The sequence below is a fragment of the Camelus ferus genome, chromosome 13 (genome assembly GCF_009834535.1).
Source record: "Camelus ferus isolate YT-003-E chromosome 13, BCGSAC_Cfer_1.0, whole genome shotgun sequence".
In the NCBI taxonomy this organism is placed as follows: Eukaryota; Metazoa; Chordata; class Mammalia; order Artiodactyla; family Camelidae; genus Camelus; species Camelus ferus.
The window spans coordinates 63,808,158-63,831,672 of NC_045708.1; the positions used below are offsets into that span (position 1 = coordinate 63,808,158).

A 23,515-nucleotide genomic window follows, 5' to 3' on the forward strand; every position below is an offset into this window, starting at 1 on the left:
GTGTGTGGTACTCTGTTGCCATCTAGTGGCCCCAGGCCGCTCAGCCTTTGCCTACCATGTTAGATTTAAAAGTCCGTGTCCTTAGTGACTTGAAGAAGTTCTGTACCTATTCTGATAAGGAAGCCTTTGCTCTAAATGGCTCTGGAATTCCTCTTTGGGAATTGCCTTCAAAGCCTCCATTTTATTCTTCTGAGCCATGTGTCATAGTACTTAAGGGTGTGGATGCTGGAGTCTGGGTTTAAATCCCAAAGCCACAATTTGGCCAGATCAAATTACTTTACCTCTCTGTGCCTTACTCCCCCCCACCACACCTGTTTGAAAAGAAAGGGATGAAGACAAGGAGAGTAAATAATAAAGGTAACTACCTCATAGAATGTGGTGAAGATAAAGTGAGTTAATACACGTGCAGCTCTAAGAACAGCACACCGTCAACTCACAGTGAACCTCAGCTACCTCGTGTGAGACCTTGGGCGAACTACTTAACCTCGCTGAGCCTCAGTGTGCTCACCCTTGAAGAGTTAATGCTTTACCACCTCAGGAGTTACTGTGAGAACTGAATGAAATGGGTTTGCTTGTTTGTTTGTTTATTGGTTTTTGTTTTTGTTTTAGTGGAGGGACTGGGGATTGAACCCAGAACCTCGTGCATGCTGAGCATGTGCTCTGCCACTGAGCTATACTCCACCCCCGAAAATGAAACAGTTTAGTGCACACAGTTTAGTGCCCGGCATGTGGTAAGCAATCAGTAAGTGTCAGCTGCTATTATTATGATGATCCCTGGTAATGGAAAATCCAATTCCTATGAGAATCCGAGTCAGCGCAGCTGACGACAGCATTTCTCTCTGGCCTCGTCCTCTCGGACGACCACATCCAACACTATCAACTAAGGCCCTTTCCTTGGAGCTCCCAGCTTGGCTTCTGTGAACTTCCTGATCCTTCTTGAGTTTCTCTCCTCTGTCCTCTTTCCTGGCTCCGTTTCTCCTTACTGCCCCCTCATCGTGAATGTGCCTCAGACTCTAAGTTCAGCCGTGTGCTTTCCCCATGACCTGCTCGCCCTGCAGTGACACCGTCTACGCTCACCATCCCTTGGGAGTGAGCCCAACCCACCCCCGCAACATCAGTGTATCTGGAACAGAACTCGTAACTTGAGTCATCCCCGACTGTCTCCGCAGGCCCCCTGCCCAGCCTCCCGAACAGGGTGATTAAGCCCCTGTTTATAATGCATCTCACATTTGCCTTTTCCTTTGCATGATCAGTAGTGACCCCTGGATCGGGCACCCCTTGTCAGACCAGAGGGCTCCACACTTTTCTCTTGCACCCCCTCAGGAAACATTCTTGAGTGAACATGTATTTATTTATGAATTATATACATGCTTTACTCTATGGATATATTTATGTGCTTCATTTTAAAAAGAAAAAGCAGGCATAAAAATGAGAGAATTTGAAATAAATGTTTTAATGATTTTAATTTTATGTATTAAATGGATATGAAATGTCTTTCTGCTCTTGCTAAATGTGTTACGAATAATATCTTTTAGTAAGAACAATGGGATTGAATGTGCCTGGTTGTTTCTTGAAATGTTGGCGACCCTTTGTAATACAGCTGCTTAAAGGCTGCGGGTTTGGCTTCACTTTGGGACTCGTTTTTTAGTGTCTTACCTAGTGGGGAAAGGGACTGCTCAAAACATATAGATCCCAAACAAAGGAAATGCTGGTTGGCTGTACCTGCTAAATCATAGTGATTATTTTTTTCTTTCTTTTTTTTTTTTTTTTTTTTTTTTTGAGGGGGCAGGTAATTAGGTTTATTCATTTATTTATTTTTGGAGGAGGTACTGGGGATTGAACTCAGGAACTACCACCTGCTAAGCAGGTGCTCTAACCCTGAGCTACACCCTCCCCCGATTATCTTTTACTTTTGTCTGGAATTATAGTCGTTTTTTTGAAATGCAATATGTATTTTTAGTGTTGCTGAAGTTTTCTTCCCCTATTTTTGTTTTCCTTTATATGTTTGTTGTTTGGTTTTCCCATGACTGATATAACCCAGTGGATGCACTGAGAAGGTGTGGTGAGGAGAGTTTTGTAAGCATATATTTCTTTACACTCTTTCCCAGCAGTTTAATACCCCATTAAAAAAAAAAGTGACCTGGAAAAATACCTAAGATATATCTTTAAGAGAGTAGAAAAGCAGGCTACAAAATTGAAGTACCCAAAGAAAAAGTAAATAAATTAAGTAATAGCGGGAAATATACCAATATTTTCATAATGGTTGTCTCTGGGAGACATGATAATGAATGACTTTTGTTATTTTCTTCATGTTTTTCTCTCTTTCCCAAGGCATCGATGAATAACATTTATTAATTTTAGGTCATAAAAGACTTCTGTTTTAAAACAAGATGATATCAGATACTTTTAAAAGAAAAGATGTTCCAGGTGACATTTGAATTCCAGCTCCCAGATGAGCTCCGCTCTTACTGTTTGCATGGATAACTGTAACATAGTGCAATCACTGATGTTCATAAATAATAAACCTGGGCTGATCAGCAGGCATTAAATTATGTTCCATATGCTGGCTTATGACAAATGAGTAATACATTTTAGATGGATTTATTTATTAGAAGTTAAAAAACTTTTGACACTTTAAAGGCCAATCTTGAATTATTTTTAAGAATTGCCATATGATGAATAAAAATGACATGAGTTTCTCATTAGGGAACGTAAAGGGTGTTACCAAGTCAAGAGAAACTGCAATGATATCTCTGAGAAAATCAAGGGGGTTATAACCCAGAGGATATATTTTGTGTCCAGTTTACTGTAAATAATTGTGGAATGATGTAAATGATGTAGAAGTGGTTTGCAAACTGTGCCCTGGAAACTTTTAGAGCCCCTGAAAAGTGGGCAGAGGAATCCTCTCCTCCCACCCAGGAAACACTTCAGAGCCGTGCAGCTTTGCTCGGTTTTACAAGCAGGGGTTCCACACCATCTTTGGTTTGAAAAAGGCATTCTGCTGCTAAATCAGAAGTCTGAAATTGCTTGGACTTGTGCCCCCTACACTGGGGAGGGGATGGGGCAGATATGTGTGACGAGGGACAGAGAATAATAACTGAGTATATTTCAGATGCTCTTCCAGTGTAACTGGGTGCTGCTTCTATCCATGTGCCTCCCAAAGACAAAGCCGCAGCCCAGGACAAAGCAGTGAAGGCGGGAGAAGCGAGGCCGTATCAGAATCTGGAAGAGGGGTTGGCCAATCATCTCGAGCCAATAGATGACTTCTGCACAAAGTTCTTCGTGGGGACAGAGGTGAGTTGGAATGATCTGCTTCTAAAATTAGCATTTTAAGTTACATTGAAATATATGATTATGACCTCTATGGTATGTTTACCTTATGAAGGCTTACAATATTTATACTGTTTTCATGTTTTAATGTGCTTACTTGCATTTAAAATTTTTGACCTCAGTGCCTCATAGATTCATATTTGAGATGTTCCTGAACAAATGTGGGAGAGTCTATAAAACCAGGTATGATTCTTTATACTAATATTTTATTGATCAACCTGCAAATACTTACTAAACATCTATACGGTGTGAAAGAAACCATGCTGAGTGTTAGAGATTTACTAAGAAAACGTCATTTTGTCTGGCCGGTACAATCTAGTAGGAAAGAGTGAGAAACTCACTCAGTGCAAAAGGCAAATAACTCCTGGATATAATAACCATAACGGCTGTGATTTCAGCACCTGCCGTAGCAACAAAGGCGAGCTCAGGTCCATCGGTGTTCTATGCATCAGGGTCCATGCCAGGTACTTTCCAAATTATGTTTCATCTAATTCTAATCGTCCTGGAAGACTGATATCATTAGTGCCATTTTACAAATGAAGAAATGAGGCTCAGAGCTTTATCTGCAGTCATACAGGGGCAGAGACGCTCTTTTCTCTCTTTCCAAAATATTTTATTTGTTTATTTATCACTGTATTATTTAATTATTTCATTTCGGTGGGGGGTCGGGGGTGGGGGGAAGGTAATGAGGTTTATTTCTTTCTAAAGGAGGTACTGGCGATTGAACCCAGGGCCCCATGCATGTGCCTCCTGCGTGCTCAGCAAGCACTCTACCACTGAGCTGTGCTCTCCCCGCTGGAGATGCTCTTGTCACTCATGGCTGTTTACCTGACATGAAGGCATTTCCCCCAGGCCGTACCATCTGGGAAGACGCCACTGCTCGGTCTCACTGAGGTGCGATGTGTTCACACGTCAGTGTTATGAGGGGCCTGATCAGTCCCTCCAGCCCTTGAGTGTGAACCACCTGCCAGGCTAGCACTAGCCCCGGATCAGAGACAGCACAGCCTCTGTCCTCGGGGATCCCACCGCCGAGTTAGGGAGCAGACGCGTTGACAGTGTGACCCACACCAACACCTGGCCAGGGGCCGCGGGGACAGGAAGGGGGAGGTTGGGGAAGGCGACCTGTGAGCTCGCTAGACATTGGAGGCGGAGGAAACACCGAAAGCCCACGGCACTGCGGAGGCACCAGCCTGAACGATATTCTGGGGTTACGAAAGCCCAGGACTTGTCTGGAGATAGTGGGACAGTTTGGTGTGAGAGGGAATGCTACGCCTGGAATGCTAAGTTGGGGTCCAGCAAAGGGCCTTTGCTGCCATGCTAGGCTATGTGATTTTATTTAGTAAGCAATGGGACTCTACCAAATAGACGTGCGTTTTATAACTGGGGCTTCACACCACAGTTTTTGTTATTTTTTTATATTATGACAAAATATGCATAAGCACGAATTTACCATCTTAACCATTTTTAAGTGTACTATCCAGTAACATTCAGTACGTTCATATTGTTGAGTAACCATCACCACCATCCATCTCGAGAATTGCTTCATCAACCCAAACTAAAATTATTCTACACCAATTAAAACAATTACTCCCCATACCCTCCTGCCCCCGGCTCCTGGTAACCACCCGTCTACTGCCTGTCTCTATGAATTCGACTGTTCTGGGCACTTCATGTAAGTGGAATCATATAGTATTTTCTCTGTGCACACAAAAGTTTTGTAAGTGGGGGATGACAGCTTTAGAAAGAGAAATGATCACAAAAATCTTAAAATAGATATTAAAGCATGACATCCTCTGCTTACACTCCTTTTCAGTGACTACTTAGTGAAACATGAAAAATCCAAGCTCCTTGCACCACGCATGGCTTATAAGCATCTGCGTAATTTGGCTCCTTTCTATCTTGCCACCCCCATCTGCACTAATCTCACTTGCCCTGTCTGCTCTAATTTTTCTCTCATTCGTCTTATACACCAGATGATTTCCTGCCTCTCAAGTCCTTTTGCTCCTTGGAATTAACTTTATTCATCATTCAACAGATATTATTGAGCATTTAATATACGCCAGGCACGGCTGTTGGCCCAGGGAATATAGCAGTGAACAGAATAGTCAAACTTCCCTGCCCTCAGGGGGGCTGACATTCTGGGGGTCTGCTCTTCCACCGGCCCTTGGTGTGACTGATCCTTCTGCCTTGGATGGTTTATGGGAGACCTCTTTCTCTCTTATTCTAGAAATATGTATTAAGTACTGACTTTGTAACATGCTGAGAACAAATCACTGAATAAATCGGACCAGATCCCTCTCCTCCTGGAGCTTTCAGTCCATTGGGACAATTTTCTGTTAAAGAAAAAATAAAGACTTTGGAGATGCAGCAGTTGGAACTTGTGGACCTAGACTATCTCATAATTGCCTGTGTTCTCCCCATCACTGTATGGAGATAAAAACACAAAAATTTAATTTTTTGTTTAATATAAAATCAAGTAATCATCTTGGGCCTTTCCCCCCACTGCCCCAAATTATCATTTGATTAAATTGGTCTGTTGCTTTGTTTGTCTGAGTTGCAATCAGTCTTAGCACATGAATATGAGGTCTTTTGCATCTTAAGTGGTCGTTACACTCATCAGGAACCTGTAATATTTTTAGGAAGGTGAAGTGATATACACAGATTGGAAAATGGAAAGAGACCCTGAAACTGGCCGATTGATGAGTAAGTTTTGATGATTGCTCCATTATTCGTAAGTTGTTCCTTTTAAACAAAGCACTGAGTAACCCCGGTCTTGCTAGTGGTGAGGAGGGCCCCTGAGGTTCTGACTCTATACTTGTTACTCAAAGTGGGGGCCTTGGACAAGCAGCAGAGTTGTCTGTCACCTGGGAGCTTGTGAGAAACACAAAATCAAGGACCCAACCCCAGGCCTGCTAAGTCTGAATACAGATCTTAATAAAATTCTCCAGGTGATTTGTTTTCACACCAAAATTTGAGAAGCACTGATCTACTGATGCTTAAATTACAAAGACGCTTGGACAATTCAATTTTAAAATAACAATGCTGTTTCAATAATTCAACAAACCAGGAGCTCAGCTATGTGGAAAATCTGAGCAACATGAAATTATAGGCTAAATTTACCATGATCTTGAAGACCTCAGGACAGTATGGGGTGACTGAGACTGTGGGGCCCTCCTTTGGGGCTGGGACTGGTGGTGTCCATGTGTCCCTCTGCTCCCAGGGACCAGACTCTGGGCAGCTGAATGGAGGTATGAGGGTCACACCCAGGTGTGAGAAGAAGCTGAGTCCGTAGTTCAGGCTCCCGAATGAGCTAAGTTCCTTGTCAAAGCTCAGAGCCTTGGAATACACTCCAATTACAACCACTTACTTGAAACCTTTGGATTTTATCATGGCATGAAAATATATTTGAGCCACCTTGCAAAGTGTGGAATAATCATGAGCTAAGAAAGAGGCAGCTAGGACACCATGGAGCAGTGAGGTGGCGCAGCTCGGCCAGCTTTGCAGAAGGGGATCTGGTCAATCCTGGGGGTGGTTGGGACAAGTGGACATGTGAGTGACTGACAGAGGTCCAGAGGTTGGAGCCACCGCCCGCAGAGGACAGCTGTTTGGGCTCAGATCTCCGCCTTAAACGTCATCTTCTTCATTTCCATCTGCTGAGTCTGGGTCTGCAGGCTGGAGTCTGCCTTAGACCAGGGAAGGCCTGCTGCTTCAACACCGCCTCCAGGATGGCCATTTTATCTGGAAACAAAGCACTCCTACTTTTCTTACATAGGTCTCCTGACCAGACACCCAAATGTGTATTATTAATAAGGGTGGGGTATTGAGAGAACATTAGATGTAACCCAAAAAGAGGGTCCAGTGTGTGCAGACTGAGACCAATTTTCCATTTTCCGTTCATTTCCAATTCCATGGTTTAAAGTTGAACTCAAAATTATATACTGTATATAATGAATTCCAGTCAACCACTTTTACGCTTACTCATGTATCTATTTATTCAATAATTCATGAATGTTAATTGTGCACCTGCTGCGCACCAGGCACTGTGATACGTGGCAGTGGTCCCCCTACCCCCCAGGACACAAGTTGAGACCTTGAGGCTGTAACTTGGTCATGCACAGGTGGACACTGGTTCCTCCTGGTCTCAGATTTTCTTGGAACCTTACCCCAGTGCCAGTTTCCGAAATTGCTTTCGAGGTTGCCCATGCCAAACAGATTTAATTATTTATTTTAAATGAATTTTATTCCAACGGCAATAAACCTAAAAACCAAGAGCTTTATGTCCGAACCTCACTGATACTTGCTTGTTCTTTCTTTCAGTCTTGTTTTCTTTCTTTCTTTCATTCATCAAATCATTATTGAGAATTAATTATGTGCCAGACACTGGGGATATAAAATGAACAAGATATTATCCTCCCCCAAAGGAGTTCCATGATCTGTTGGAAACCGCATACACAAATGAGGATGTTACACTGTCGTCAGTGCTGTGGTTGGAAGCAAACACAGAACCCAGGGAGAGACCAACTCGCTTGGGCTGTTAACAGAATGACCCACTGAAGAGAGATACAGTTGAGCTGGAGCTTTAAGGAGGGGGGAGGTTTGCGATTTTCCAGATGGAGCAAGATATTCCAGGTAGAAAGAGGAACAAGTGCAAAAACATGGATGCTCAGAAGAGCAGTGGACAGTTAGGAAACAGGGAGACTCCTGGCCAAAGTGTAGCAATATAGAGGCTGCAGGAGCAGCGGGAGAGGGCTGGGAGGACACTTGGGTCCGGATGGCAGGGAGCCTTCAGTGCCTTCCTGGGCTGCGGACCTTATCCTGGTGCCACCGGTGTAATCAGAAAATCACTGTCAGGAGAGCGGGGCGGGGGGTTAATTTATTGGTGGGACTTACAGTGGAAACAGGATGACCCATTGGCATAGCCTAGATGAGAGATGGAGAGGACTGACGTACAGGCATGGTGACAGGGGTGTATAGCAGGGGAAATTTAGGGGAAATACAAGAGGGAGAGCCTCAGGGGTTAACATACCAGGACTTTGTGACCGGTGGGATGTGACTGGAAAAAGGGAAAGAGGAGGTGCTTTTAATTTCTTGGCATTTAGTTCATTCTAAAAAAAAGGAGGAATAACTTTAACCACCTACTTAAAGGATATTTTTAAATCATCTTAATACTTTCATACTTTAAAATTACCATCCAAGTTATTTTGTATCAATGATAATCCAAATGACTGTGCTATTCGCACTGATTAACGGCTGAGGTTCAGGGAAAGTCCATGTGTGGGCTTTGTGCTGAGCTGTGTGCTGTGTGCCCTCGTTACAGTCCGTGCACTGGGAGTGTTTTCCAGGGGAGCTACCAGCCTGATGTCTTTCATAAACACCGGGGAGGCCTCCTGAGTAAAGATGAGGCAATTACTGGGACCCAGTTGCTCTTGAGCAGCAGGGAACCCCACGTTCTTACCTCCGATGTACAACAAGGCAGGAAGGAGAATTTTCTCTTCTAAGAGGAAACTTCTGAGGGACAGGCTACCCTGACTGAGCTCTGTGTGATGAAGAAGGTCAAATCAAACAAAATTTCCAGATGATCTAAGTGACCAGCCAAGAAACACAAGCTGCATGAGGACAGTGGACGTAATCCTCTCGTGTACTTGACTCACAGGTTGACACACGTCATGTCCCAGTATCCCACGGATTAACTCATTTAATCCTCGCAGCAACACTGTGGATTTGAAGCCGGGCATCCTGTGCTCTTGACCACATCATTATGTGAAATCCTGCAGCAGATAATGACTCTGGAAACTACTGTTTCGTTTATTGTAAATTCCTTATAAAAACCTGGCTGGGCGCTCTGGCGCTTCACTTAATAACTTAAGGACAGCTCCACCTACTGCTGAAAGGCACTGAGGTCTTTCAAAGAACCCAAGGAAGGAGAAGGTATATGGACTGAGAACCTCTAACATGTGAAAGTACAAATCTTGATAGTTCTCAGTGTTCCCATCACTGGTGATCATTACGTTTTGCATGTGGCTTCTAGACTCCTGGACGGCCCTGCTCACCAGAGTGAGGTGGTCCAGGAAAGCCCGGCGCACCAAGAACAAAACCAGGCTCTGAGAAACAGGAGCCACAGCAAGAAGGAAGCCTCAGGTTTTCAGGTGTCTCCTGCCTTCTCAGGAATCTTCCAGATCACTTCAGGGTGGCCTTAGAAAGATGTCTTCTGTGCTGTCTTCAAGATGAGGCTTTGGTTGGACGAAAATTGGTCTTTTTTTTTAAACTATAAGAGCTACATTTAAATTTATTTACTTACTTATTGACTTTTTCAGGTAATTTTAAAATTGAGAAAAAATATACATAAACATGAAATTTAACATCTTAACCATTTTTAAGTATAGTTCAGTGGAACTAAGTACATTCACAGTGTTGGGCAACCAATCTCCAGAACTCTTTTCATCTTGCAAGACTGAAACTCTGCACCCGTTAAACACTGCTCCTCTCTCCTCTTTCCCTCCAGCCCTCGACACCCACCATTCCACGTCTAGCTCCATGAACATGACTACTGTAAGTTCCTCGTATAAGTGAACTCATACAGTATTTGTCCTTTTGTGCCGCCTTATTTCCCTTTAAATAATACGCTCAAGGTTCACCCATGTTGTAGCATGTGTCAGAATCCCCTTCCTTTTGAAGGATGAATAATATTCCATTGTATGTATAGACCACAGTTTGTTTATCCATTCATCCCCTGGTGGACACTTGGGTTGCTTCCACCTTTGGGCCATTGCGAATATTGCTGCTATGAACATGAGTGGATCAATATCTCTTTGACACTTTATGAGCTTTTTTCAAGATTTGGTAGCTCTTTTTCTGCTTAACGTTCCATTGGTGTTCCGAGAAAAAAAAAATCCAGCCTTCACGTAGCTATTAATATGATGAAATTCATTGTAAGTTCGTGGTTTTAGTATAAACTAGCCACACACTGCACTGTGGTTGGCCCTGATGGGCACGTATTTTTATGGCCATCCCTAGGGCTACTGGGTGTGGGCAGCAAGGAATGGGGAGCAGCCAGTCCTGCAGCCAAGCCTGGGGGAGAGGAAACCCAAGGAATGGCAGAGGAGGAGACAGACCAGCGAGGCAGGCGGACCCCGGGGCCTGGGGCCGAGACTGAGGGGAAGTCTTGATCTTAAAATCCAAACCTGCTGCTCCTCTGGTCTTCCCAGTTGTGATAATGGAAACCACTTCGAGCCTGTTGCGGTTACTGGCCTGCTGGCTGTCATTCTTGTCCCTTGATCTCTCTCACCCCTCCTGTTCAAGCCCCCTCCAAGTCCTGTCAACTGTAGCTCGCACACGTTTCTCGGTTATCCACTCCTCCGTTGCACCTTCATCCCAGCCGCCATCCCGTCTCACCCCAACTCCCACAGCAGCCTCCTGTGGTGCCCCCTCTTTGCTGTTGTCTGCCTCTAATCCCAGAGCAGCCGGAGAGTCCTCACATGTCAATCACATTGTCTCCTAGGCCTGAAGGACTCATTAAAACACATTAATTACACTGGGAATGTAATCTAAACTCTCTTCCTAATGAGGCCCTGCATGGTCTGGAGTCTCCTGGTCTCCATTCATTTCTTCTTTTTTTTTTTTTTTGTTTTTTATGAGGGGGAGGTAATTAGGTTTATTTATTTATTTCTGTTTGGAGGAGGTACTGGGGATTGAACCCAGGACCTCGTGCACTGAGCTAAACCCTCCCCCCTCCATTTGTTTCTTGTCTCCTGTTGGCTTCCTCAGAATGATAAATGCACAGTCCCTCTCCTCGGGACCGGGGTGTGTTGGTCCCTCTGTCTGGAGGGCTGCTCCATGCCAAAACCCTCCCTGCCGGCCCAAGTGCCTCATCTTCAGAGAAGCCTTTTCTGACCATTCAACCTAAAAGGCCAGTGTCCCTTGTTATTCTTTCTTCTGACATGTTTTTCCTTCATAACACCTTTCACATTTGTTATTCTCCACTTTGGGACTTGTTTATTGAGCACCTGTCTTTCCCACTGGGCTGTAAGCTCCATGACGGCAGATTGTGCTGGCTTACTAACCGTTGTCTACCCAGCCATCTACAGCACCTGGCACCTACAGGCGATCCAGGTATTTGTTGACTAACAGTAGATAACATCGACAAACTGACAGATTAATGAGTAAATGCATAAGAACACGAGGTGTCCCTCAGAGCCCAAGAAGTGGCCTTGACGGGACTGTCCCCAGACTTTCCACAGAAACAGGAGGAGCTGTCCCCTGACAGATTCTTTCAGCCTGACCGACCTCTGGTTCTCCACTCTTGGACCTCGTTAATCGGGACAGTCGTCCTTTGGAGGTCTGCCTATTCTTCGTTGCAGGAATGTAAACAGTGTTATTAAAGATGAAATGGCCTTTTCCACTCCGACAGCAAAGAAGCCAGTGAGCCTCTACACGGTCCACGACGGGGCTGTGCACACTGTTCAGAGATCACCTTTTTACCACGACATCATCCTCACCGTTGGGGGATGGAACGTGGCCATCTGGAAAGAAGGTGTTATGGTAAGTTGCCTGCAAAATGGAGGAGTGGGTGGGTGGGCCTGGTGGGTGGGCCTTTGTTTTGAGAAGGGCAGCCGGCACACCAGACTGCTCTGACAGCACAGTGCCTCCGAGACACTCTGTAGAGAAACTGGAACAGATGGCCTGGGCTCCAGCTTGTCAACGGAACCATTACAACCTTTCGAAAACACAACCGTTTGTTTTTCTTTCCTGAGGGAAGGAAACAATCACCAGTCTTTTGTTCTCTGAAACCAAACAGTCTTTTCTTCGAAATACATATCGTGGGCAGTTCACTTGATTTACGTTCCTCCTTCCCCTTAAAATCCAAGATGGGGTGCGGATTACTGTATGACGTCCAAGCAATGGGTCTGTCGCCTTTGCTCCTGCACCAGAAACTTGTCAGCAGGTTCAGAAAGCGGGAGTAAGACAGCTAAGGGGTCTGTCGCCTGGCAGACAGGGACGTGCATGGGTCAGCGGGAGGCAGTGCCAAGAGTCTGTGGTCAGGATTAGGACAGAGCCTGGGTCTGGGCAGACAGAAGCTCATCTGCCCAAACCTAGAAAGACTGGTAAAATCCAAGGAAGCAGGTGGGTGGGAAGATCACTATGATATGTCCCTTTGGTGAGCTATTTAGAAAATGATCAAAATCTGAAAAAAAAAATGTATATATATTTCATAGCCGTAATATATATATTCTTTGGGGGGGAAATACATACATATATTCTTTGACCTAACACTTTTATTTCCTTTTATTTCTGGGACTCTAACTTACATAAATACTCCAAAAAAAAAATGTGTGTGAATATATGTGCAAGTTTGTCACCAAAAAAGTTGAAGATTCCTTGTGTCTGTCAACAAAAGGACTTCTACTTTATACCAATGTACTTCTGTATAATAGACTTTTTTCCCCACAACAAGCAAGTATTAATTTTGCAGTTAAAAAGGAAATTTAGGCAAAATTGTCCAAAGACTGTGCAGGGGTCAGGAACCTGGTTATCCACAGAAACGGAAGGAGCTGAGCAGGAACAGGTTGGGAGTGTCGCCCCTAAGGATGCATGAGTTGGTGACCGTCTTCGTTCCCCACAGGAAGGTTTTATATGCACGTGTTGGAAGATGGAGGCAGTGCCATGGCTTAGTTTAGTTGCTGCAGCTGTGAGTAGGTGAATGAGCCCACCTGGTTGCCAGGTGGAGTATGATGGGAAGAGAGCATGTTCTGATCTTCTGACTCTATGAAAACCTCCCAAAGAAGGCAAATTACCGCACACTAGAGAAGAGAGAAGATGACCTTATGTGGCTTTCGTGGTCCAAAATCTCTTCCAAATAATATTTATAAGCCATTGGATGCAGCTCACAGAGAGAACTGACTTTTCATTCGCTTTTCCTAGAGCTGTTTCCCTGGTGAGCAGACGCCTGACAGGGAAATAAAGGTATAAGCAAAACTTGCTTATGATCGTTTCTTGTCTAATGTCCTCCAGTCTCCATAGAAACAGCAGTGGACTTTAGCAGCAGCTACATTATTAGAACCATCAACAGCTCAGTTGGAAGGTTTGATCTTTTCTAAAATGTCACTAAAATAAGAAAAAAAAAAAAGATGCTATGAAAATATACAGCAAAGAAAAGAGCTTGCATTATATAAAAATCCTACAAGAAAAAGAAAGATTTCTGAGTGGGCATAACTTAGCTGTTGTATGAGCATAGCCATCTGAGTTGTACTTAAAATCATTGTGAATATTCCTCTGATAATAGCAAAAGCTTTTCTTTTTTTTTTTAATTTATTTTTAGACTGGACCCCTCCTTCAGTCATGCTGTGCACCAAAAAGGTACACCTCAGGGCACTGGTCCCTGACAAGGCCTGGAGTCTTCTATATTGGCCGGGAAGATGGATACCTTGATATCTGGGACCTTCTGGAGAAAACCCACGAACCAGCCCAGTCGCAAAACATCTGCATAACCATGATCACCTGCGTCAAACCCTGGACCTTTTCTGGTGTGTTAATTCTGATCGAATGAGCTGAGTCACCTTGCCTTCCGGAGGTAGCCCAGGAACATTGTGACATTCATCTGGAAAGCCTCTGAGGTTTTCTTCTCAAGTTTTATTTTTCTTCCCATCCCATCCTTTCCCTTCCTTTCTCTTTCCTTCCCATCTCTCTGCTTCTTTTCTCTTCCCTCTTCCACCCAAACTTTGGATACAGCCTGAATGTCTCTCACCATTATCTTCATCAACAGTCATTTCTGAGACACACTTAGTGTGCCAAGCAGAGGCTGATTTTGAACCATACGATGAAAAGCATTCTTCTCACCCTCTCCAGGTCCGGGAATCACAGAGTGAACCATAAATCCTTGCTACCTTTTACCACTTCTCTTCCAAACTGAACAAGTTCTGTATCTTTAATTTTTCATTATGTCATAAATGTTCAATATTTCATCACTTTTGGGGGCTCTCCCCTGGACAATATCAAGCAGCTCTCTTCATGAGATCAAATGACTCTGTGGGCTCACATATCTATTCAAACTATAACTTTTGAACTGACTTTGAGGAAAAAATAATAGATAACAGAGTAAGCAGAATGTGTCTATGGTAAAAGTAATTTATATCCTTTGTCCCAATTTCTCTGCTTCACCCAAATAATACTTTCTACACAGACCCAGTACTTATTTGCCTTGCTTAAAAGAAGTTTCCCTTTGTTTCCAAAGATGTGCAGGCATAAAATTGTCTTTCTATTCATTACTTTCTCAGAAGAAACATTACATTTAGAAACACAGTCTTTAGAATCTCTAGAGTGTAGCCAGACTTTGGTCTGTCTACTACTTGGCTGTATGTGTCACCAAAGAATATTTTCCCATCTTGCAACAAAACATTGCTTTTGTATATACACAGGGATTTCAAGTCTAGGATTTAGCATTTTGAACCAGACCTTCTGAAAATAAGAAGAAGGAAAAAGTTGATGAGATAGAAAATCAGAATTCTCAAACACATTTGTGTTTTAGATCCATTTTAAATGATCAGAGGAAGCAATTTGTTTTTATAACAAGAAAGTTGATTCTGGCTGCGTCTTTGAACTTCATCTGGATAATGGTATCCTTTAGCCTTTACTGTGTTTTTGGTGAAAGCTAGCTTCATGGTTTTTCTTTGAAAATCATCCAAATATTGTCCCTGCTTTCTTTTCAAGTTTGCCCAGTGGGTCCAGCTAGAGAGGGTCACCCTCAGCAAGGGTGGTCTCCTTATATAAAGACCAAGAAAACATGAATGGAGGTGGGCAGGGTGGCTGGTAAAGGCTTGGGGTCTCAGCCTTCCTTTCACCAACTGGAATAAATGGCTTTTACATGGTAGTGTGGTCTCCGGTCATGAGTGTCTGATGAAGATGCCAAAATCATTGTAACCACAGCAGGTCCTTTGGGAACTCACAGAACAGAAACACAGTGCGTGTTTAACCTCTACGATGGCTTCCTGATTGCAGAGCTTTTTCTCCCCCATTTTTTGAATCTTTCAGCTAAGCAGCAGTTTATAGCCGTAGCCGATTATTTTGGAACGCTACATATACTGGAAATTCCTTGGACGTTAAGTCACCCTTCCACCAATGAGGTTAGTAACTTTTGGCTTTGAGGGTTTATGTGACCAGATACTGCTGAGGCATGTTGTAGAAGTGTATTCAGAAATGACAGCATTTTCATTCTATAAGAGAACAGGAAGAATCATGCAGTCAAAAATAAGGGGAAAGTATTTCTGTCGTATGAGATAAATTAAGCATGCAGTGAAAGGAGGGCCAAATGAATGAAGCCCAGGTTCAGAGAGGAATTGAGTTGGGGATTTGTGATCATAAGATGGTATTTTCAGGTTGTAATCCAAGTGTGGGACCCTATTTCGGTGATACCCTCCCAGAGGCCCCCACTGGCACTTTTACGCATCTCTCCATCTCCTGCCTCCACTCGTCCCCCCCCCCAGCTTGGTGTACTGCGGGCAGCATGTCTGAGTGGTAGCATCCTGCCCCTCCATGCACACCACCCAAAGCTTTCAAGCAGTGTTAATAATTAGGTTATAAAAAGAAGATCAATAAATAGAAATACATAAATATGTGTACAACCAACATTAAATACATAGAACGCAATCTGCTGCAAGTCCCAACAACATCAACCTAGTTACTGGCGGGCAAAAAGCTTCCCCTCCCTTGGTCCCCTTGCCCAAGATCTCTGCTGACTCCTGCTTCTGCTCTTCTGCTCAGACACTAAGCTCCCCAGGGGATCAGGAGCTCACCTCTGCTTCTGGTCCCTTTAGGGTTTACACTGGCATCCTCATCTGGGTTTTCTGAGTTTGGTTGACAATGTGGAACTTCCCTCAGTCTTAAAAGTAAAAAGGAAAGAAAGGGGAAAAAAGCAACCCCTGAATATTTCTCCCATAAAATTGCAATTTTTGCAGCTCTCTCCTTCCAACCCCACTCCCTTCCTGCAGTCCTCCAATTCCAAGGCCCTAAACCTTAGCCCAATGGTCCCCAAATTAGCCAGACCCTCTGGGAGTGGCCTGTGGGCATATCTAGCTAATGACTTGCAAGCGGCAGAAATTCTTCTAGAGCCTTGTGGGGAGCATGGGGGCCTCCGGGTGGGCTCCCCTCTCATGGGCCTGTGTCTCTAACAGGTATCAAGTATACATTACTACTTTGAAAGGGAAGTCAAGCACCTGGAGTATGTAGAGCAGCGCAAAAAAATTCGTGAACAGGAAAAGAAAGACATGAAGCTGGAAATGGAGAAGAAAAAAGTTGTAAGTTAAATTCAGAAACAAAAGTTGCTTCCCTCTAACGCCAGTGGGAATATATTTGTTTGGCTTATTCCAGTTTCAATAGAAAAACTACACCTTTTTACATTCTTCTCTTGTTCTCATGAGAGTCCAGAGGGCATTTCTCTGATTTCCTAGCTTAATATGAGTGAGGACTGCCAACTAGACACCTAGTGAGATTCTATACAATTTAAGTTTCTGAACTTTTCTGTATTTCAAAGTTCCTTAGGTACAGTGGTCTCTGAATACCATTGACAGATGCAAAGGTTCAAAATGTGAGTGCTTTCATTTCATAGAATTTTAACATCTGGTGAATAATGCATTAAAGCAGGTAGTGCAAATAGTGGAATATTGAATCAAGATGTGTGGGCTCACATCCCAGCTCTGCCACTTACAGCCTTGAGATCTGGAGCAAGGTTTGTATCTGTGATGAGCTTCGGTTCTTGTCTTTAAAATGGGAGTGCTAATAACCACCTTTTAGGATTATTGTAAGTCTTTCAGTTAAGTAAACTGACAAATACTAGACTTGCATTAAAGGGAGCTAGACTATAGACAGACAGGTAGATATAAATTCTACTGTCAGCAGACTGGAGCTGTGAAATTTGCCGTAGAGGAGAATTCGGTATAGAGGGTACATCCATCGTAAACTCTCCTGAAAAGGAACCTAAAGCTTTGAAACCCCATCGGCCTCTTTCTCAGCCTCTGTGTTCAACGTGAACTCCCTCGCTCTGTTGGTCTTCCCTTGCCCCCTGGAATTTGGAGCTTTTCCATATTCTGTGAGTGTAGTACTTCTCTCTTTCCCACCTGAGGTCCTCTCAGTCCACATGTCTACCTGTCGCTTGCTCATTCCCTTCCTTGCCCTTTTGTCACTGACAGTTCCACCACCAGTCCTGTCTGTAGCTTCCTCATAGCCAAATGTATAGGCTCCCCCAACGTAATGACTCACGTGAGACCCTAGGTCTCAATTAAAAGCACGAGCATGTGGAAATATTTCAATGTACTGCATTAGCAAATAGGTTAACATTATCACATTGATGGATACGAATTAGTGTAACAAAAGCAGAGGGAGCATCATTTCAAAACATTGTAGGGGGGAAGGTATAGCTCAAAGTGGTGGAGCACGTGCTTAGCATGCACAAGGTCCTGGGTTCAATCCTCAGGACCGCCTCTAAAAAAAAAAAGTAGATAAATAAGTAAACCTTATTATCTCCCCACCCCCCCACCAAAAAAAAGGGAAAAAAAGAAAAAAAAACATTGTTTAGTGGTGATGAGGTATAAAAGAACACCAATTAAATAACTTTCCATTAATTTTCATTGTTTTTCCCTACTACCAAAAAAAAAAAAAAGAAAAGAAAAAAATTGGCCTTGGTCTGTCACAGTCACAAACATTGGTTGAAATTCTGCCATGGGAGAATTTCACACCACAGCAGCAGACATCCACAATTACTATGAGTGTTTAAATACCATAGCGACAGCTCCTAATTACCCACCTCAAGGAAGTAAGTAGAATTGTGGATAATCCGGAAAAAATCTGCATGTGAAATACTTTTGAAACACCTGAATATTATAATAATCATATCTTGGAATTGTAGGATGCTTTTGTTTCCAAAACTTTGCCACCCCTTCCTTGTAAGTTCATTTCCATTTGACATAGTGCCCTCCTTAAAATAAAGCTACTGCTTCTCTGGTACAAGGCTGTGGATACACAAATGCGTTGGAAAGGGCTCCTCTGTTACATTTAGAACATGAAAAGGGTCACCAAGGGAAAATGACTAGTAGTAGTCAGAAGTAGCTTCTTACAGGCAACCGCTGGTAACAGGGGAAATGGAAACGAACTGTAACAATCTCAGAAGACCGTGGAGGGAATTAAGTGAGTTAAAGTATGTACAGCAGCTAGTCCATAGCTGGCACACAGAAAGTGCTAGTAAGTGTCCGCCATGAGTGTTATTACGCAGGGCCGGGATCACACAGCCGTCCCCGGGGCTGGGCTTCCTGAGTGCCCCGGGCTGGCAGGGAGTAGGCTGTACCCTTCACGCCACAGACCTGAGGGGAACCATGTGCCCATCTCTGTGCAAACATTGAATCTGGATACCTCTCACTTACTGTAAAACACTAGTAGCCACAGCTCTAACAGCACATGCAATGGGAATTCTCCTGACCGGAATTTCAGCTGGAGACCCAAAGCTGAGAAAAGTAGCAGTTTCCATGTCACCCGTAATTTATGCCATCTCAATGGGACTTGGAGGGAGGAATTGAAAAGAATTCTGCAACCCATAGTCAATGACCCACACTCCAGGCTACACAAGATTTAATGAGGAAGGAGGCTGGAAGAGGGGTTTTTTGAGGAGAGAAGTGTTGGAGGGCCACACGTTCCCCATTTCCCACTTCTGCAACACCACCCCGACTCCGGAAGGAGGGCTTCAAGGGAAGCACTGATAGAGACAGGATGCTGGCCAGGATAGACAATTGGCCTCGTACAGGTGATTTCCTGAGCCACAGAAATCCAAGGGCCCAAAACAGAATGTCCAGGGAGAACTTAGGGAACCCAGGGACAGGGACCTGACTCCTATGGCTGGAAATTCTGCAGACAAGAGATTGACTTAAACTGCTCTGACACAAGGGTGGAAAGAGGAGTGACTGGTGGCAGAGTGAGGGTTGTGAGTTTTTCTGCAGTCCAGGTGAAAGCTTGAAAGTAGCTGGGCTCAAATCAGATGCCCAAAAGGACTTTCTAATTGTGGTGAGACCACTTCTGCACAGAGAGGCTGGAGGTGCAGAGGGGAGTCTGGCAGTGGGGGCCCCAGGGGGCAGTCTCCACTTGGCTATTGGACAGGCCTGGATCTTCAAATACCTGAAAATGACAGGATTCCTAACACCTAAAAGTGATGGGAAATGCTCTGGGATCTGTCACACATGTTGCAAAGGACAGAGGTTAGAAGAAAAATATTTTTCTGTTCTCAGCCTATCAAGCCCTGCTCTTTTTGTGATTTGGTTACTGTGTAGCTAACATGTATTAAATGCTTACTGGGTGCAGGCACCATTCTGAGGACTTTTACGTTTAATGATTCATTTAATCCTCACAGTGCTATGAAGTAGAGACAATTATTAGACATGAGGAATCTGAGAAAGCAAAGATATTATGAAAAGAGAGGGAAGAAGAAGGAGGGGAATGTTAGTCCCTGTGAACATTCAAGAAGAAAATATCTCTTGCGAATTATTCTCCAAAGAAAGTAGAATAAAATACAGTACTGATCTCCTTGATGGAATCCACAAAGATGGGATTCTGTAACCAGGGATCAGAAGGCACAGGAAGACAATAGGATGGGGAGAGGACGGGTGGAGGAGAAACAAAGGCGAAACAGGATGACACACCGAGATGAAGTGGTCCTAAAGTTCCTCTGAAAGAAGACACAAATGAGAAAAAGAATGTTGAAAATCATAATGACCATCCTGGCAGATACCACAATAAATTAAAATGTCATAATAATTAAACCAGAGCAGTATTCACACAGACACTGACAGGTCAAAGAGCAGAACAGATGACTCAGATTGTTCAGCAAGTGGTGTTGGATAAAGTTGCTGAAGAAATGCTCCTTGTTATTCTCTTGCCCTCTCCACGTGCTCCTCCCTCCAGCCGTGGGCAAGAGCTTGCAGGCCAGCCTGCATATCCCCTGCCCCCGAGAGCCCACATCCAGCACATCAGCAGACTCAGGCAGCCCACTGCCAGGAGATGCCCGGAGTCTGCACAGCTGCTCCGCACCGTCTCTGCCCCTCCCTGTCAGGTCAGAGCCAGCAGCCCCTCTCCCTGACTGTGCAGAGATGCCCTCCTGCCCTCCTGCCCTCCTGCCCCCTCTTCCAGAGAGCAGCAGCCAGGCCAGCCGTGCAGAAATAGCCCCCTCCCAGCCCTTGGTATTTCTGGCTGTCAGAGTTTTATACACATGGCTTGCTTCTTCCCCTCCTAGAAAATGCATCAGAAGTCAAAAGAACAAATGGAGGCTGAACTGAAAATGGAATACGAGAGTTATTTGGAACTGGAAAGGAACGTCCTCGTCAATCTTGGCCTCATCAAAGTGAAAGAGACGATGTCATACGTGGAAATGGTATAAAAAAGCTTCCCGTAGGGGTGTTGTGGGGGCTTCGTGGGACTGTCCTTTCATTCATTATTTTTTATGTAAGATGAACTAGCAAACTAAACATTAAAAAGGTTTACATATGAATATTAAGCTTTTATTTCACTGCTATTAAAACTTTTGAATTATAACAATAAAACGTTTCAGTTTTTGGACTGAATATGAACTCAACTTTGTACTGAATTAAAAGTTATTGATAATGAAGTTTTAGTTTTGCTGCAGTAACACAGAGTCCAGACATCGCCTCCAGCCTCAGTCCTCAACCTACATCCACCCATTCAGAGCCCCTAATCCCAGACAGAAGTGGAAATCATACTTTGCTTCTAATTATCAGGTAGCTTTTGGTCACCTCGCCAAAAAGTGGGCCACTGTACAGATTGTAGGGCCATGTGTTAAACAGAATATTAGCAAATGGAATCCAGAAATATATGTACAAAAATATATGTACAAAAAAATGGTAGCATATGAAGATCATGTTGGGTTTATCCATGAAATATAAGGCTAATATAACAGTAGACAATAAATCAATGTTTGATTAAAGGAGAGAATTTATGACACCAAATAAACGCAGAAAAGCATTCGCTAAAATTCAACATCCACTCAGGATAAAAACAATAAATTCTTTGCAACTACAAAAAGAAGGAAACTTCCTTAATCAGATGCAGGGTATCTAAAGCAATCCTACAACCAACGTTCTACTTAATGGTGAAAAGTTGAAAGTTCTCCTCAGAGACAAGGAACAAGACAGTGCCCACTGTCCTGTCTTCCAGTCAGTGGTGTACGGAAGGCTTAACCAGTGTGGGCACCAAAAGGAGACAGGCGTGTGCAAGTGAGTTGTGAAAGGGCTCCATGTATCTCAGGAAAGTGACCAGTCTGGGGTGGGGGGCGGGGCGGAGTAGCAGGGGATGAGACTGGAGAAGCAGCTTGGAGCGAGGTGGGGAAGGCGTCGGTAAACCAAGCTAAGGAAGCTAGATTGTAGTTTGCAGATAATGGGGAATTAATGGAAGGGCTGAGCAGGAAGGTGACACGAAGATCAGCTTTATATTCAGGAAGATAAGGCGTGGATTAGAGTGGGAGCCGTCTCAAGGCAGGAAATCCTATCAGAAGACAGCTAATAGTTCAAGGTCAGAGATTAGGACACCCTGTACTGAAGCTTAATGTGAAAACAGAAATGAAGGCTGATTGGATGGGGAAGGGAAGACAGGATGATACCAAGGTTTGCAAGTTGCTCGAGGAAGTAAAACTCCAAGTTATTTACACAGAAGTGAGGTTGATAGTAGCACTTAACCGCGTGTGTGCCTTTGGGCAGGTGACTTACTGCTGTGAAACATCCCCCTTCGATCGAGTTGAGAGTATTTACCTCGTAACATTTTGTTAGGGCAGACGAGCACCAGCCTGGGAGGTGGTGGTGCCCAGCACATGTTAGGGTCGTCATTACTGGAGTGTCCCAGGGCTCGTCCTTGTACGCGAACTTTCTTTTACTTTCCTTTTTTTTTTTTTAAATCCACACTCATATCTTAGGTGAATCCATCCAGTCTCACAGCTTTAAACACTACCTGTATATCCCTGGCCTGGATTTCTCCCATAAAATCAAGATCTGTATATTCATTTGAGTACTTAATGTCTCCACTTGGATGTATTTAAACACATCCAAAATTGAATGCCTGAATTTCTCTCCAAAACCCATGCTCCCTGCAGTCCCCTCAATCACCTTGCTTCTAGTTGCTCTGGCAGAAACCTTGATGTCAACCTTCATCTTCCTCTTTGTCTCACAATCCACACCGAATCTGTGAGCAGAGCCTGCTGACTACACCTTCAACGTACGTCCGGGACCTGATCACATCTCTCCTTCCGCCTGCTGCCAGCCGCCCCAGCCACTGTCATCGCCGGCTGGGACGGTTGCAGTGGCCTCCTGACTCTTCTCCTGTCAGTCTCTCCAACAGCAGCCAGGTGGCCTGAGACTGTCACTCTTCTGCCCAGAGCTCCTCCTCGGCTTCCCAGATCGCTCAGACTAGCGGCCCAAGGCTTTCCTGAGACCTGCAAGCCCTCGTGCGGTCAGGCTCTCCACTGTCACCCTGGCCTCATCTGCCCTGTGCACCGAACATGCCAGGCGTGTTCCCGGCCAGGCCGTTTGTGCTTGCTGGTCTGCATTCTCTCCAGCAATTTTCCCTATTTTATTTTCACGTGTTCTCTCAAAGAAAAAAAAAATGCTTTGAGTGCCTACTATATGCCAGGCTCTACAATTTTAAACACTTTTGCTCAGGGTAGGTCTTACTGGGAAGGTGACATTGGAGCAAAGACCTGAAGAGGGTGAGGCGTTGCTCCCTGTGGTCTCCCAGAAGCAGCCTGTTTCCTACCCCAGCCCCTCCCAACCCCAGCCGACCTGTGCTTTGGTCTCCTGGATAGAGCTGAGTTGTGTGGCCACCTCTTAGTCCAAAAGAAGAGGAGGCTACGAGAACAGGAGTGTGTGATTACGTGACAAAAGCCATTACTTGGGGCTGGTGCATTGTTGTCTCAAACAAAGGCAGGGTTGTCTCAGCACAGAAGCAGCGGGTAATGGATATGGAGTTAGCGTCTGCCTTAGGGTATCAAGTGAAGAGCTTAGCGTAGTCTGCTATGTAGCAAGCAGGAAATACGTTCCGCTACTATTTTACCTAATTTATAAATACAATATGATGATATTCTTGCTATAGAAACGAAACGTGAGGCTCATCTTGCTTATGATAACAGTTATTATCACTTCAGTATATGTTTAAA

The 23,515-nt window shown here is 44.2% G+C and overlaps 1 protein-coding gene across 2 annotated transcripts in view; it reads left to right on the top strand.

Moving 5' to 3' along the window:
• The window catches only part of WDR63 (WD repeat domain 63), a 72,938-nt gene extending 52,020 nt beyond the window's left edge, over positions 1 to 20,918 (top strand). For both annotated transcript variants that reach the window (XM_032494694.1, XM_006190167.3), the window contains 7 exons: positions 3,164 to 3,294; positions 5,970 to 6,033; positions 11,738 to 11,868; positions 13,646 to 13,850; positions 15,355 to 15,446; positions 16,494 to 16,616; positions 20,591 to 20,918. In XM_032494694.1, coding sequence (XP_032350585.1) covers positions 3,164 to 3,294; positions 5,970 to 6,033; positions 11,738 to 11,868; positions 13,646 to 13,850; positions 15,355 to 15,446; positions 16,494 to 16,616; positions 20,591 to 20,734 — 890 coding nt within the window. In that variant the 3' untranslated portion in view covers positions 20,735 to 20,918. The remainder of the gene's footprint in view (positions 1 to 3,163; positions 3,295 to 5,969; positions 6,034 to 11,737; positions 11,869 to 13,645; positions 13,851 to 15,354; positions 15,447 to 16,493; positions 16,617 to 20,590) is intronic.
• Positions 20,919 to 23,515: the final 2,597 nt, after the last annotated feature.